At 45.1% G+C, this 16,491-nt stretch overlaps 3 protein-coding genes across 5 annotated transcripts in view; 2 read left to right on the forward strand and 1 right to left on the reverse strand.

Annotated features, from left to right (window-relative positions):
- Positions 1–898: 898 nt before the first annotated feature.
- LOC308141267 (serine protease 33-like) lies at positions 899–8,527 on the forward strand. 2 transcript variants are annotated; one of them, XM_080511356.1, is made up of 6 exons: positions 899–961; positions 2,182–2,202; positions 4,842–5,004; positions 5,091–5,368; positions 5,477–5,616; positions 6,895–8,527. In XM_080511356.1, the coding sequence occupies exons 1-6, from the start codon at positions 907–909 to the stop codon at positions 7,186–7,188; spliced, it is 951 nt and encodes a 316-aa protein (XP_080367482.1). In that variant the 5' UTR covers positions 899–906; the 3' UTR covers positions 7,189–8,527. The 2 variants fall into 2 exon arrangements, with proteins under 2 accessions (XP_080367482.1, XP_080367483.1); XM_080511357.1 differs by having other exon boundaries at positions 902–1,299.
- Positions 8,528–9,479: 952 nt separating this feature from the next.
- Positions 9,480–14,832, reverse strand: LOC308141648 (serine protease 33-like; the record flags this gene model as incomplete). Its single annotated transcript, XM_080511855.1, has 6 exons — positions 9,480–9,815; positions 11,312–11,451; positions 11,538–11,815; positions 11,912–12,074; positions 12,892–12,912; positions 14,781–14,832. The coding sequence occupies 6 exons, from the start codon at positions 14,830–14,832 to the stop codon at positions 9,480–9,482; spliced, it is 990 nt and encodes a 329-aa protein (XP_080367981.1).
- Positions 14,833–16,193: 1,361 nt separating this feature from the next.
- Positions 16,194–16,491, forward strand: part of jmjd8 (jumonji domain containing 8) — a 5,061-nt gene continuing 4,763 nt past the window's right edge. For both annotated transcript variants that reach the window (XR_013936971.1, XM_080511466.1), the window contains exon 1: positions 16,194–16,349. Coding sequence is in view for 1 of the 2 variants with exons in the window: in XM_080511466.1 (XP_080367592.1) it covers positions 16,279–16,349 (71 nt within the window). In the remaining variant the exon portion in view is untranslated. The remainder of the gene's footprint in view (positions 16,350–16,491) is intronic.

Below are 16,491 nucleotides of genomic sequence, written 5' to 3' on the forward strand. Positions count from 1 at the left end.
GAGGTGAGGCGAGTGAATGAATCACTTTCAGGCTTCACTGTGTGGAATTGTCCGTCACACTGGGTGTGACGCATTTTTTTGTAGCACTTCCTGCTCGAATTGAGGAGAATTATTGTCCTGCACAAACTACATGTTTGCTTTTAAATGACCTGTTTGTGTCACATCATCGTCATCGTGCCACAATTACAGGCGACGAGGCTCCGCCCACACTTTTGTGATTATTTCTCAGAAGCGGGGTTCACTCATAACTGGTGATTAGTTTGTATTTTCAGCACTGAAAGCTGAATACGAAGACTTTTCAACTATGAATAGCTCAACTAGATTATTTCAAAACCTAGTCATTTTCACGACTTCTGCAGATTCCGGTTCCACTGACTAACCTTAGTTGGGACGGTGCACACAAACTCTACCGACGCTCTGGCAAACAGCTGCGCTACAATAAGGCCCTCACGCTTCTCATTTCTTCAACGTGACAAAAACAAGTTAAAATGGCCGCAGGTTTTTACGCGACGTTTGTATAAATGCGCCCGGTTTGGCGGGCCGTCGCTCCGGCGCCGATCAGATACTCATCTGGTTTATTTCCAGAACGTGACTGACTTCCTGCATTGGATCTCATGATAACTGAACGCCTGCCGCTTTCTTCCTGCTCACGCCGACCCGAAGCCGGTCTGACCCGCGTCGCATGAGAACGAGAAATCGGAATTCGGTTCACGTCACCCTGCAGATACGAACGCAGCCCCGGCGAGAACAGACACAAAGAACATGTGGGGTTAACTGGTTCCCCTTTAATGGTCATAGGTGTGTCTGTGTGTGTTGTACTGAGCCGCCCAGAAGTGGGCGTGGCCTGTCCTCTCAGGTAAACGCCTGCACCGCCTTCAACACTCACACAGCTGGAGGAGAAGCGCCATGAAGACGGAGCTGCTGCCGGCGGAGGTGCTCTTGGTCGTGGTCACGCTCACCGGTCAGTGGAACGCTCTCTTAACCGACGTCCATGAGGGGACGGCGTCCCGCAGATTCTCCACAGATTAATAGGGACGGATAAAAACAGGGAGTTGGGAGACCAACGTCAGATTGAGGGATGTGTCAGATTGTATGGAGTAACGTAAAGTAAAGACGCTACAGCAGCTCCACTAGAAATAGGTCCAGGGTGGCTGTGAAGTCTACGCTTTATTAAATAGGAAGTCTATTGTTTAAAGTAGAGACTGTGTCAGCCAGAGGGAGGCACCATAAAGAGTATCCAGCGATCAGCGGCAGTCTAAAGTTTACTGAAAGACAAATAAAACGTCATGAGATATAAAGGTGAGGCCAAATGAAAGACAATAAGAAGGATAATTACACATCAGGTGCGTTGAAATGCAGAATGACCAGATGGCAAAGATTATTTCTCAGGTCTGTGACGAACGCATGACTAGTTTGATATTTAAAACTTACGTTTGTTTGACTCACAAAAACAACAACAGCACAGTATTTTTTTTAAATTCTTTTTTGGTTTTTCTTGCTGCACTTTGTATTTGATTGCACCAAATTCTACTACAAACTAACCAACTTAATGAGATCCTGAATGTGTCTGTGTTAGAAATACTCTCATTACTCCGATTAACTCCTGTTTTATTGGTACTTGTACCTTTACTCTTTCAAACATGTTGTCTTACCCATAAATATTTTCCTCAATGTAATCCACCTACAAATTCTAAGGTATTCCATTAAGTATCCGCAATATGTCTGGATATCATGTTATGTCAACACGTTATGAATGAATGAAGTTTATTTCGTTCAAACAAAAGAAACAGGGAATTTATGCTCAAAAAGAGGAGGAAGAAGTGTATACTTATGAACTCCTACCCTCTTCTCATGATACATACTTATTAACACAAAACACCAGCCTTTGTTCTGGATAAAACTCATCGTGTACTGTGATGGAGACTCTGTCCAGCCTGGTGAGACACTGGAGGCAACGGGGAAGATCCAGAATCAAACAACTACTGTTGAACCCAAAACAGGAAAATCAGCCTCATGACGTGATCGGGTGTGACGCACTCATCTTTCCTGTCCTGCGACTTTTTTTTTTTTGCCTTCCCAAACACGTAGTGCACTCAGAAAATCTAATATTAATTAGCATGAAAACACAATTGCTGTTCTCAGTGAATCACACGAAACACTTCCTGTTTGTCTCCCCCACAGGAATCAAGGCACAGCTCGATGGTGAGTTCTTACGTTACCTTTGTTGGTGAATCCTGTCTTTTTTACTTTTGTCGACAGTTGTTTGATCAAACACACAAAAGAGAAGCTTTGAAACAACAATAAACCCCATGCCTGATGTTTGAACGGACAGGAGGCCGCTCACAACATCAGACGTACCTCGGGTTTAACTTCACCTTTGTGGGTTTAAATCAGTGCTTCTCAAATGGTGGGGCGCGCCCCCCTGGGGGGGCGTGGTGGGGTGTCAGGGGGGGCGCGAGGCGGGCGCGACTTTCAGTATTAGTGTCTTTATTCATGCTTGAACAATAAAAAAAGGGCCTCCAGCCACTAGGTGGCAGCAGTGCTCAAACTAATCAACAGGCTGCCTGTTCAACCAGTAGAGTAGAAGAAGTACTACACATGAACACCGGTGTACAGAGCTGGCGGAGGAGGAGGAGGTGGAGAAGTTTCTGACAGGAGTGAAAAGAAAAAAGGATGAGGCGTCAGAGGAAAAGAAAACAGGTGACAGTAAACATAAAGCTAGTAAGAGCAGGAGATATGACGATGCTACGTCGCCCTTGGGTTTACCGTGAACACGTCGGAAACCAGGAAACACCCGTTTGTGTTTTATGCCTAAAAACTCTGGCAGCGGAGCATGAAACCAAATAAATGAAGACGGCACCTGGAGACCATACACCTGGAGACCATACACCTGGAGACCATACACCATACACCTGGAGACCATACACCCGTTATGTCAGTAAGCCACTGGAGTTTTTTCATGGTAAACTCCATGAGTATCGCCAACAAGCTGGTCATTTCGTCAGCGCGGCATCAGTAAACAAAGAAGCACTGTTAGCCTCTTACAAAGTTGCCCACCACATCGCAAGGTGCAAAAAACCTCACACCATAGCAGATTTATTTTGATAATCAGGCGATTGTATGCAGAATGCTGGTGCCAGCAACTCATACAGTGGTTTATACAGATAAATAAATATTATCAAGTTCTCAATGGTAGTACAATATGGGGGGGGGGGGCGCTGAAAAAAATTCTGTCCTCTAGGGGGGGCGTGACAGAAAATAATTGAGAACCACTGGTTTAAATGGTTTGCACCGCGTGGTCGAAACCCTGGGAATGGCCACATTACAGCCTCACTGTGCTGGAGGGGGTGAGAGAATCTGTTGGCGGCGAGCCGGCGCACCTTCTATCTACAGAGGAAATTCCGACGCTCCATTGTTTTTTTTCATTGTGCATAAATTCCACCACGGGCCGGTCGAGGACGTAGCGTGTGACGTCATCCACTCTGCTGTTGCCGGGTTGCAATCACAGCAAAATCTGGACACGACACTTCCTGCTTTCGCAACACCCGGTGGGGCAGAACTGTTGGCATGTCGTACAGCAGGTTGCGTCATTTTGTTCGGCAAGACCCTCAAGTGACAAACGTTCTTCTTGTTCTTGTGGAGGATGAATTGGTCTTGAGGTAGAGCGGGCTCTGGCCCTGCTCTGCACAACATCACTGGTTCCAGTTTGTCTTGTTTTGTCTCCTGGAGCTTTCACACCCAACTGTACCAACTGGAGCCTAAAGTTCAGAATTACAGTGCCCTCTTGTGACTCCATTTCCACCACAAGTCCTTGAAATTGACCGATTCCATTCAATACAGGTGAACAGTTCCAGAGTAAAAGGGTGTGATGGCCCAACTGCACCAAAACAATCCAGAAAGTCAGATTCTTAGTGCACTGTAGTGGCTGTATCAACGATGAGGGCAAAAACGTAAATTCCTGAGACCACAAAGAAGCAAAGGTGGGTCCACTGCCCTATATCTATGGGACTGATATACATTGAGTTTTTTATCCTGTATATACACACAATTTCACCCACTGTGGGTAAATTCCTTAACAATGGGGGGTGGTGTTGTCGAACTGCACCAAATGAACCAAAAGGTCTGATTTATAGTGTTACCTAGTGGTCATATCAACAATGTGAGTATTGTCACCCTCAGAGCCGACTGACATCTCTATGAAACTATGGCAACATATTCATTACCCATCGTGGTTTCACTTTGCCAATGAAAATCTTGACAGTGGTTGTACACATCGACTGCAATTGGTAGTCGTGGATCTGGATGCGTCCCCAAAGGGGTTTTTCGGTGCAGTGCAAGCAGAACTGGACCCGCCCTTCACCCCTGGGAATCGCCTGCCATGAACTAGCAAGCTGGGAAAGTGGCATCAGAGTGTCCTTCTCCTAGCATCTGGCTCAAGAATTGTCCTCGAAGGCACAAGGGCAGTAACCCAGCAGGGGGCATGGATGCTGGATTCTCAAGACAGACCCATGGAACCAGGGTCTTCGCACATCGAGATTACTCACCACCCCTAGGCACTTCATGGGCCATACATCAGACTTTGCTTCGTCCAAAATGGATTGTCGGCCAAGACCTTGAGCTCCGTCAGTCCAGTGGCTAGACGGCTGCCAATGGCTTTCCCAAGCTGGTGCCCTTTGAAATATCTAGTTTTTTCAACAAACAAGAGTCATATAACAGCTTACTGGGAAAACTGAGAGGGTCTATATTCCTCTAAATCAATTATCCGTCTTATAAAACCCTCCAGTCTCCATTCTTTGTTGTTAATGCTAATGGCAGTTGTTCCCTCTGGATCGATCCTGCAGTGTGTGGTCAAGCAACACAGAACACCAGGATCGTTGGGGGTGTGGACGCCGACGCGGGGGCGTGGCCATGGCAGGCCAGTCTGCACTTCAGGGGCCAACACTTCTGCGGAGGCTCCCTGATCAACAACGAGTGGGTGTTGAGTGCCGCCCACTGCTTCCCAAGGTGAGCTGCCGCCAGCCAATCGCCTGCCTGCACACCTGAGCTTTAACCCAGTGCCGCTAACCGCCGCTAACCGCCGCCTCTTTCAGTAACGTCGCCAACAACCAAGCGTCCCTGAGGGTCTACCTCGGCCGTCAGACACAGCAACTCCTCAACTTCAACGAGGAGTCGCGCAGCGTGTTGCAGATCATCCCCCATCCCAGCTACAACTCCATAACCAACGACAACGACATCGCGCTGGTGCAACTCTCCAGCGCCGTCGATTTCACCGACTTCATCAAGCCGGTGTGCCTGGCGGGCACCGGCAGCGAGTTCGGGGCCGGCCTCATCGCCTGGGTCACCGGCTGGGGAACCATGGGCGAGGGTGGTGAGCATTAGTGTTAACATCTCCATGTACCGTCATCCATTTGTAGACACGTCCACAAAGAGGAAAAGGATGAATACCTTACGAGTAACTGCGTGTCGTCCCCGTCAGACCCTCTGGATTTTCCCCAGACGCTGCAGGAGGTGGACGTTCCCATCGTGTCCAACGCAGTCTGTGACCAGGCCTACAGCATTATCACGGGAAACATGATCTGTGCAGGACTGTCTGAGGGGGGGAAAGACTCCTGTCAGGTGAGTCTGCGTCCATTAAAACCACCGTCCAGTGCTTCTCGCTGACGTATCTCTTGTTTCTAGAAGTGATCACAGACTGTGGTCTTCTCTAGCGTTCATAGACAATGTCTTTCAGACGGACGCTGCTCTTACATGAGTTACGAACATCTTTTTCCTGTCATTCGTGGCACATTCCTGACATTCTCTATTTGACGTGATGCATCAGAATAAAGCCGCGGTTCCACCGGCGTACCTCAACGGAAGGTGTGGCGGAAAATCGTAGCCAGTAGTCGCGGTTTCTTCCTGTACCATCCAGCGTGTGGGTTAGTTGTGATGCGTTGTACAGCGTGACAGCCTTCCTCTCGGTGCTACTCTGGCATTTCTCTGGCCCTGGAACGATCTGGAGCGATGTGAAGTGTTCAGCAGTTGATGGTCGAATGGCCTATGCCCAGTCGCAAACCTGGCCTGTTTTACGCCCTTGGGCGAACACCTGTGCATCCGCGAGACGTACTGGAGACGGGGTGCGTCTCCGGTACGTCCGGTTCGTCTTTACACATTGTGCCCTGGGCGGCTGCCCACATCGTTCACGGCAAAATCCTCCACTCTCCATACCGAATCTTCCCGATTCTCCACATTCCTGACAGATCGGTGAGAGATAGGGACGATGCGCAGCGGCGCACGGCAGCAGTGCAAATTGGCACACGCCACAGCGAAACAATACTGGTGACCGTGCGTAATGACTCGTGATGATCCGCCACCGCTTCGTGTTATCGCCTGTAACGCAGGATAGCAGGTCGCGACTGTCCGAGACGGCGGCGTGACGCCTCTGACCTGAGTCATACGATTCAGAATGAGAATCAGCTTTATTGGCCAGGTGTGTTAAACATACAAGGAATTTGACTGTGGTAGGCTGTGCTCTGTTTGTATAAATGTAAACATTTAATAATAACAATAAACAAAATAAAAAATATAAACAAGTAATTGAAGACCATAGATCACAGTGATATGATGAATGGTGCAAAAGGGTGTTGAAGTAACATGAGACAGTTAACTTTCAGTATTTACATCATAGAGTGTGCGTAGATGATCATTTAAATGAAATAATATACGTATTTGTACATTTACAGTGACAGTCTTGTGCCGTTGCCATCTCGTCGTTGCAATGTGACGATCGCTCCACCTGCTGGTCTTTTGTAGCAATTACACAACTTTTCATGTGTTTTTGTTGCCTCTGTTCCAAACTTTTAACACGCTTTCGCCTCAAAGTCAAACCTGTGTGTGTGTGTGTGTTGCTTTCAGGGTGACTCCGGTGGTCCCCTGGTGGTGAGGAACGGGTCTCGGTGGCTGGAGTGCGGCGTCGTGAGCTTTGGGAACGGCTGCGCTCGGCCCGAGTTCCCCGGAGTCTACACCCTAGTGTCGCAGTACGAGCCCTGGATCAAGAGCCACATCACCACCAACCAGCCGGGCTTCATCAGCGTCAGACTGGACGCCTCCTCCAACCCCAACTCCTCCTCCTCTTCCTCCATCGCCGCAGCCCCTCGGGTCCTCACCCTGACTCTTCCTCTGCTCCTCTTCCTCCAGCAGGGAACTTGATGAAGATCGTCAGGCGGAACACGAACCCTAATCATTTATCAATTTCCTTCTGTCCAAAATCTGAACAACAATCTGAGCTCCTGGAAACAAATAGCTTCACTATTGACTTTTTGTTTCCCTCTAATTTTATTAATTTAGTGCAAAAGAATCCTCTCATGAAAAACTGCAATCGAGTAATATTGAGGTTTTTTTTTTTTTCATTTTTGTTGCGCATCAATCAATTAAAGTCACGTTGGACTAAAACATTTATTAAAATAAAAAATACATTTTACTGGGTTTAAAACTTATCTTGAGCTTATCAAACAAAGAAATATAAAAGGACTTAGTTGAATTTGTAGTTTTAAAAAAAGATGTTGAAACTGTAAAACATTCACCTCCCAGCAACGCAACGTCAAAGTTTATGTGCAGAAATGTGTCAGACAATGATTTCCAAATTAAAGCACTGAAAAACAACAGAATGACCAACTGAAGCATTAACATTTTAATATAAGAGCTGAAAATGACAAAAATATTCCAAATGTATTCTAAGACTTTCATTGTTTACTGAAAATTGTGTTCAATGAGTAAAGTCACTGAATTCACTCCTTGAACACAATTTTCAATTTTTTAAATGTTGGGCAGTTCAAATTGATTCACAGAAAAAAACAAGAGCAGTTGAAGATTAGATTGTCTGAAATGCGTATAGTAACAAACAATTATTTTCCAAAAACAATGAAAAAAATAAAATTTTCACAATTAATTTTTGTTCATTTTAAACAGTCTGTTTAGCGAGAACTTATAGATGGAGGCTTTTTTTTATCTGAACTTCCACAATGAGTTCAAGTTTAACACTTTCTAATGACACCAGCTCCCACAGTAAACAATTTATTATTGAAATGAACCAAAAACACCTTTGGACAAATGTACAAATGTAGAATTTTCGGGCATTGATGCAAATACATGTATTTATTATCGAAGTATTCATGAGCAATATTATCGTAACAGTATATCATTATTGATACTGTGGTAGTTTGAGGTCTGAAGGCCAGTGTGTGTGTGTGTGTGTGTGTGTGTGTGTGAGAGAGAGAGAGCGAGCTCTGGACTGTTTGATGTTCAATAAATTCTATATAACATGTGAAACTCTTTTGTTTATCAGCAGTACTGTGTTTACCACATACCGATTACAGTTACTTCCTCAAAAAGTTGTATTTCAGTTACATCATTAATTACTTCAAACAACATGAGGACTCATTATATATTATGATCAATATGATCATTTGAAATGTCTATATTTGGTTTTTTCTCTTCTGGTTGTTTCCTGTTATATTTTGATTTTTCTGATAAATTTCATTCTCCTTGACTTTCCCGTCTCCTCGTTGTCTGATTGCTGTTCCCTATCCTGATGTGTTTCACCCAAGTTCACAGCTCGCCACGCTGTACAATAATAATAAACCCTAATAACTTTGGACGCCACATGACGTTTGCTGCAGGTTGATTATGCATTGGGCGATTGTGCAAGAATAAAACGTCATAAGTGAGCCGCCATCCAGCCGCGAAAAAGAAACGAGCGAAGCACGAACAGGGTCGTCAACCTGCTGGCAAAAAGGTTTCCGCTGCCACAACTCCACTGGGTTTAGCACAAGTGCCGCGCAGTGGTTTTTCATATCGTCATCATATAGTGCGACCACAGAGTGGGCGGAGTCATCAGACCCCACCTCCACCCACATCATGCACAAGTAACCACCCCCGATATGATGTGGAGCGACTGTGCATTGGAAATCAGCCCAATTATATATAGCGTATATTTTCAAATATTGATTATCTATTGATAATATCACAAATTGTGCTCAACTGTCCGGTGTTTCGGTTTCACTGGTGCCCCAATTAACTGGTGACTTCTGCCGAAGCCCTTAGCAGCAGCTGACGTTAAAAATGAGACAAACAAACGGTATTTTAGTGGAACTGCGGTTAAACGGCGTTCGTCAGGACAGCTGCAGATTTTGGACGTTTTTTTTTTTTATCTACTTTGAAAATGGTGGATGTTCGATGAAGCGGGTCACGAATTAACAGGGGAACTAGTTAATCCAGGACACCTCGGTAAAACGATTGAATCCCTGTGGAAATAAAATGACCAGAAAACTCAAATAACTTGGTTGTAGTCCTGCGGGAGAGAATTCTGTTCTGCAAAATGTGTAGAATTAGAGGAAAACAAGAAGAAAAAGTTAGGAAAGTATTTAATTCCGGCAGCAGAAGGGAATTTATTCACAATTACAGTTTCGATTTCACAATTTGCGTCCTGAGACTGACGACTTTCATTGAACTTCCCGCTGGAGGAAGAGGAGCAGAAGAAGAGTGAGGGCGAGGAGGCCAAGGGCGCCGGCGGGGGAAGAAGAGGAGGAGGAGGAGGTGGAGATGGGGACGGGGTCGGCGACGAAGCAGGGCGAGGAAGCGGGCTTCATGTGCATTCTGACGGTGACGAAGCCCGGCGGGTTGGCGGCGACGTGGCGCTTGATCCAGCACTCGTACTCCGACACGCGGGCGTAGACGCCGGGCGAGTCGGGCAGGGCGCAGCCCCTCCCGAAGCTCACCACGCCGCACTCGATCCACCGGGACTTGTTCTTTACCACCAACGGGCCGCCGGAGTCACCCTGAAAGCAACACGCGCGCACACACACACACACACACACACACACACACACACACACACACACACACACACACACACACACACACACACACACACACACACACACACACACACACACACCATCAACCTGCAGCAAACTTCATGTGGCGTCCAAAGTTCTTAGGTTTTATTATTATTGTACAGCGTGGCGAGCTGTGAACTTGGGTGAAACACATCAGGATAGGGAACAGCAATCAGACAACGAGGAGACGGGAAAGTCAAGGAGAATGAAATTTATCAGAAAAATCAAAATATAACAGGAAGCAACCAGAAGAGAAAAAACCAAATATAGACATTTCAAATGATCATATTGATCATAATATATAATGAGTCCTCATGTTGTTTGAAGTAATTAATGATGTAACTGAAATACAACTTTTTGAGGAAGTAACTGTAATCGGTATGTGGTAAACACAGTACTGCTGATAAACAAAAGAGTTTCACATGTTATATAGAATTTATTGAACATCAAACAGTCCAGAGCTCGCTCTCTCACACTTACACACACACACGCACACACACACACACACACACACACACACACACACACACACACACACACACACACACACACACACACACGCACTGGCCTTCAGACGTCAAACTACCACAGTCGTGTGTCACCCTTGAGTTGAAAAATCTGGACAGAAGCAACAAAAGGTGTCAAAAAACAAACAAACAAACAAAAAAACCAGCAGATGGCGCAAGTGTGCCTGTAAGTGAAATCAGCCTTGGTATTGACGTTCGTTTTGGGTGACGGGGTGTTGACGGCAAAGACGATCATCTGTGGAAAAAAAGATGACATAATCACCCCCCCCCCCCGCCCCGCCCCGCCACCACGGTCCGTGATGTCATCAAATAACCACAACAATCAGGGACTACAAGCTACTGATGCTAGCAGCAGCAGGAGGGCCATAGACCTATAAAACTAGAATTAATCGAGGTTTATGAGCATAGATGTAAAACACGAGAAGCCTCCGGTGCCGGAGCTTTTCCTCAGCTTTAAAATGATGTAGTGCTTGTGTTGCTCCGTGGACTAGCAAGTGAGCTACGAATGTTTTTTGTGGATTTTCTAGCCTGGGATCTTTACGTGTAACTGGAGCGGGAGACCTCTCCAAGATGGCGGCGCCGTAGGCACGTGGCGTCAACAGGCGCTGACGGGCCGTGCGGCATCTAGTGTTTACATCTATGTTTATCAGCGGGATTCTACTTCTAAATTTCGATGTGCTCTGCCTTCTTCTGTGTTTTTTGGTGTGTTTGGTGAGTCACAGCGCCCCCGAAGGCCCGGCAGGCGTACTACACGTCCTGAAGCCTGGAGTCGTGTTCATAGTGACGGAGTGGACGGAGGTTTTTTTATTTTTGGGGAGAAGACTGGAGAGAATCAAAATAGTTTTTCTTCGTCGTGTGGTCGTACGCCCAGAGGCGTGTGGACGGTGGTTTTACTGGACGCAGACTCACCTGACAGGAGTCTTTCCCCCCCTCAGACAGTCCTGCACAGATCATGTTTCCCGTGATGATGCGGTAGGCCTGGTCACAGACTGCGTTGGACACGATGGGAACGTCCACCTCCTGCAGCGTCTGGGGAAAATCCAGAGGGCCTGACGGGGACGACACGCAGTTACTCGTAAGGTATTCATCCTTGAAATCCATGACGGCACGTGGAGACGTCAAGACCAATGCTCACTTCTGAGGCCCATGGTTCCCCAGCCGGTGACCCAGGCGGTGACCCCGGCCCCGAAAACGCTGCCGGTGCCCGCCAGGCACACCGGCTTGATGAAGTCGGTGAAGGCGACGGCGCTGGAGAGGCGCACCAGCGCGACGTCGTTGTCGTTGGTTCTGGAGTTGTAGCTGTGGTGGAGGACGACCCGCGACACGCCGCGCGACTCCTCGTTGAGGTTGAGGACTTCCTGTGTCTGACGGCCGAGGTAGACCCTCAGGGACGTCTGGTTGCTGGTGACGTCACTGAAAGAGGCGGCGGTCAGCGGCGGTTAGCGGCGGTTGGCGGCGCTGGGTGGAAGCTCAGGTGTGCAGGCAGGCGATTGGCTGGCGGCAGCTCACCTTGGGAAGCAGTGGGCGGCGGTCAACACCCACTGGTTGTTGATCAGGGAGCCTCCGCAGAAGTGTTGGCCCCTGAAGTGCAGACTGGCCTGCCATGGCCACGCCCCCGCGTCGGCGTCCACACCCCCGACGATCTTAGAGTTCCGCGGCATCCGGCCACACACTAGGGGGGGGGGAGGGAGGGAGCAGCTTCTGTTAGCGTTAGCATCAAAGAACGGAGACTGGAGGGTCTTTATAAGACCGACCACCTCCACGTCCTCCTCTGGGGATGTCCTCTGGAGCCTCTTTGATGTTGGGGACGATAGTCCCATTGATCAATTTGCTGAGTAAGCTTTCCTCAACCGTACGCACGGTATGGCTCTTGATCCCATTGCCATGGCAACAGTCAATTCTTTATAAACTGTCAATCATTAACTGGAACTACTTAATCTACTGAAAATCCTACTGAGTTTAGTTTGATTGTATTTGGACTGTTGGATCAAAGAAGTGTCGATCGGCGTAGTGGGGCTCACCTCCGCCCTCTGGTGGACCGGAGGAACAACCTCCTGACTGCCTACATTGCTGCTGTGATCAGATAACACTTTAAATCTTGACTCCATCCATCCATCCATCCATCCATCCATCCATCCATCCGTCCATCCAGGAGGATTTACTGGGTACATTTTGTCCCTCCCACCCTTTGACTTCAGATCCATTCAAAGGAAGCAGCCCATTTCAAAGGCCCGTTGTGTTCATAGAGCCAAACAAAACGTATAAATCTCACCTCCGAGCGCCGACACAATGTGATGGAAAACCATTTAAACCCACAGGTAAACCTTCTCTCAACCATCAGACGTGCATTTATTGTTGTTGTTTTTTTTATAGCTTCTCTTTTGTGTGTTTGATGAAAAGCCGGCGAGTCGCCCGAGGGCCATGTTGACACAGGGAAAATGACACGACTAACAAACTAAACAAAACTAAAGTGGGGACAGAGAACTCACCATCGAGCTGTGTGTCGATTCCTGAGGGAGAGACAAACAGGAAGTGAGAGCCGGGATGAACTGATGTTAGCTGTGCTTCGCTACTTGTGATTTTACAAGTGGAGTTAAAGTGAGTAAATGTTAAATTTTATTTCATTTGTTTCATGTATGAGTTTGTAAACGAGTACAAGTACCGATAGATCGTAATTTTTTTATTATTTCATAATACAGCACCACAAAGTGAACACATATATGTATCACATAACAAAATAAAACAAAAAAACCACACAAAAAATACATAAAATATTTTTTAATTACCTTTAAAAAAAATACATTAAATTTTAAAAATGTATTTAAAAAAATTTAATACAAATAAATACAAATAAAAATGTAATTAAATGAAAATAATTAAGCTAATAAAATTTTACAAAATTTTATTGAAAAAAGTAATTACAAAATTAATTAAATAAAAACATTATTAAACTAATACAATTAATTAAATTAATAAATTGTATTTAAAAAAATTAATTAAATAAAAAAACTAAATTAAATTAAATTAAATTAAAACTCACATTTTTGACAAAAATATGCGTTACACAAGACGTTCTCATCCTGTAGATGTGTGCGGAGGCTTTATTTTCACCCCAAGCGCTTTTAAAATCTGGTCCTTCTGCATTTCAGCCCCTTTGGCTCGCACTCGTCCTCATCTGCCTCTCAGCTCCGCCTGACCTTCACCTTTTGTGCTCAGATTTACAATTTTGTTGTTTTGCTTCATATTTTGTGCTCAGATTTACAATTTTGTTGTTCTGCTTCATATTTTGGCTGTTTTGCATCGTCACTCTCGTCCTGCTCATTAAAAGCCCAGAGGACGGGAACATTCCTCTCCTCACACCCTTTTCTGCTCTCGTCATCTGAGGAAAAGCAGCGAAATCATCTGCACGTTGCTTCCAAGTTGATTTTATTAAAATTTCTGATTGGTATTTCTATTAAAAAAATGTTTTTTTTTTTAACAAATTGATAGATAATTTAATCAAATAAAAACAAACAAACAAAATGCATGTTTATATTTTTATTGTTCAGTGTTTGCATGCCGCCGTTAAAGTATTATAGTTTTTATAATAGTTGTTTTTTAATCTTTTTATTTATGTGGCATTCAGTGTGGGAAGCAGAGTAAGAATTGAATTGTACAGGGAAGCACATTTCTTTAATTTGGATATGATGAACTTGAAACAAACGAACAAAACAAGCAAATAAATAAATAAATACCCAAGAACCCCCCCCACAAATTATTTGTGTGATGAAAACTTCCTCTTGCCCTCCGGAAGCTTCATTTCTCGTCCGTCAGTGAACATTTGATTTCATTAGAAACGAGAGGACGAAGACGAGATTGTGAAAAGTCTCTTCCTGTTGGGCTTTTTTTTCTGTCTTTTTTCTGTTTAAACATTTTCACGTTCACAGCTGTTCTACAGATGTGAGGAGCAGAATCTGAAGTCAACCGACATTCAGGATCTCAAACACCTCAATTCCTCCCTGGAATTCCAAAAGAACCAGACAAGGTTTCCATGGAGAACATTTTACTTAAATAAGAGTAAAAACGACTTGAATGAACACTCATAATGTACATGTGTGTAATTTATTACCACTTCCCTAAAAACTTTAAAATGCAGACAACACTACTTAAATTATATTTGAACACTCTCCATACAGGGAATAAATGTTACTTATAAATAAAGTTATTTAAATATACTCATTTGTATTCATTTGTTGCTTCCTGCCTTTATATTTTGAGGCGATTGCATGTCAACAAATTGTATTTAAATATAGATATCCCACATTTGAAAGGCTAAAAGTACTTTGAAATACTATTAAAAGTGTAAACACTGTTTCCTGGATGTTAGTGTGACACTGACCTGGCGGCGTGACGACGACCAGCAGCAGCAGCAGCAGCATCTCCTCCTTCATGATGCTTCTCCTCCGGCGATGTGAGCGCTGAGGGAGCAGCGCTGCACACGTTTACCTGAGAGGACGACGCACCTGCAGGAAGCCCCGCCCACTTCTGGGCCGTGCAGAGCAGCGGTCACCTCGCCGCACATTTGCAGCGACTTCTTGAAAAAGTAGATCAATCGGTGGGAGGAAGACGCTCGATGATGTTTACAAAAAAAAAAAAAAAAAAATCTTCCTTTACACCTGATCGTTTAAGAAAAAAACTTAATTTACACGATCGCAGACACACCTGGTTCAGACCTGTAGGGGGCAGTGTAACGAGAAGGAAGGACAACACACAATCATCTTGTTGATTTCATACAGACAGAAGGTTTCCCACAGAGGCAGGAAGTTTTCAAAAAGTTGCATTTTCACCCGTTTCCACGGAGACGGAGAAAGAACGTATTCAAAAAGCGGCATTTCCCACCGAGACAGAGGTAGGAAGCTTTCAAAAAGTTGCATTAACACCCGTTTCCACAGTGTTTCCATATGTGTATATATATATAAGTGCAGAGAAAAGAAGCCAGTGAGGCAGGCAGTACCCTGCCTCACCTCAAGGGGGCGGACATGAACTGACCTTTGGACAGAATCTCCATTGTGACAGAGTTTTATTTATTTATTTATTTTTTTTAAAGTCAGTAGAAATTTTTTTAACTTTTGGCTGAAAATATATATATTTTTTCTCATCATTTTGATAGACAACCTTTATTAAAATGGATTAAAACACCAGAATTAAAAGTTTGAAAAAATAACAGAATTTTTTACTGAAGGTCAAAATTAAATCTCTACACTTTAATGAGTTTACAGTAAATATGAACAGCTTGGACACAAGGAGGCGCTCTATCATCTCTATAAAAGAAACTTTGTTTTGTAGGACCAACATGTTCCAGTGTTTATGTTTATGTTTACGTTTGTGTTTGAGATTTTAACGGTGGGGTGTTGAGTTTTTAAAATGCCTGTGCAAATTGTTTGTAGAGCCAGACTTAAATGAAATGATCTTCTAACAAATATTGCACTTTGCCTCACTGGCTGCCTCCGGTCCGACCCTTCCTTCAGGCTGCTGTTGTCTACACCGCTGACTCTGAGGCATTCCCGTACACAACTTGTGCAAATATTTGCAAAATATGCAAATATTGCACGAGTTGTTGTGGAGGAGCAAGGAGGCGCTTGTGTGAAGGGAACCATAGCTGTGATCCCCAACCCAACCAAACGCGACTCGGTTCCCATGGTTCATGTTAACGAGCCGGTCAAAAGATTCGCTTCGTCCGTGAACGTCACAAACTCTAAATTCTGATTGGTTCTCTTCCCGGAAGTGGCAGACGTGGCCGAAGAGCGGCGATAATGTGAGGAAAGTAAACGAAAAAGAGTTCAATTCTGTTTTTTTTTTTTAAATTGAACTGAATATCAGTGGATAGAGTTTTCCGGATGGATTTCATCCGGCGGTTCGTGCTGGTTTGTCTGCTCGGCGGTCCGGCGGCGGCAGACGGAGGAGGATGGTGAGTTTAAGGACCTCGTTCATCGTGAATCCCAAACATCTGTCGAGTTGGTTTAATTCAAAGCTCCGTTTTGTGCCTTTTTGTCTCGTAAACCCCGCGTTCAACGACCGTTCTGGGCCGCAGGACACACCGACCTCACACC

Source organism: Blennius ocellaris (assembly GCF_963422515.1).
Source record: "Blennius ocellaris genome assembly, chromosome: 16".
Lineage (NCBI taxonomy): Eukaryota > Metazoa > Chordata > Actinopteri > Blenniiformes > Blenniidae > Blennius > Blennius ocellaris.

Excerpts from the sequence above, each read along its gene's own strand:
- LOC308141267 (XM_080511356.1), top strand. The coding sequence starts at position 907 with ATGAAGACGGAGCTGCTGCCGGCGGAGGTGCTCTTGGTCGTGGTCACG. Across the intron at positions 5,369-5,476 it reads GGGAACCATGGGCGAGGGTG|ACCCTCTGGATTTTCCCCAG; the intron begins GTGAGCATTAGT and ends CGTCCCCGTCAG. Across the intron at positions 5,617-6,894 it reads GGGGGAAAGACTCCTGTCAG|GGTGACTCCGGTGGTCCCCT; the intron begins GTGAGTCTGCGT and ends TGTTGCTTTCAG.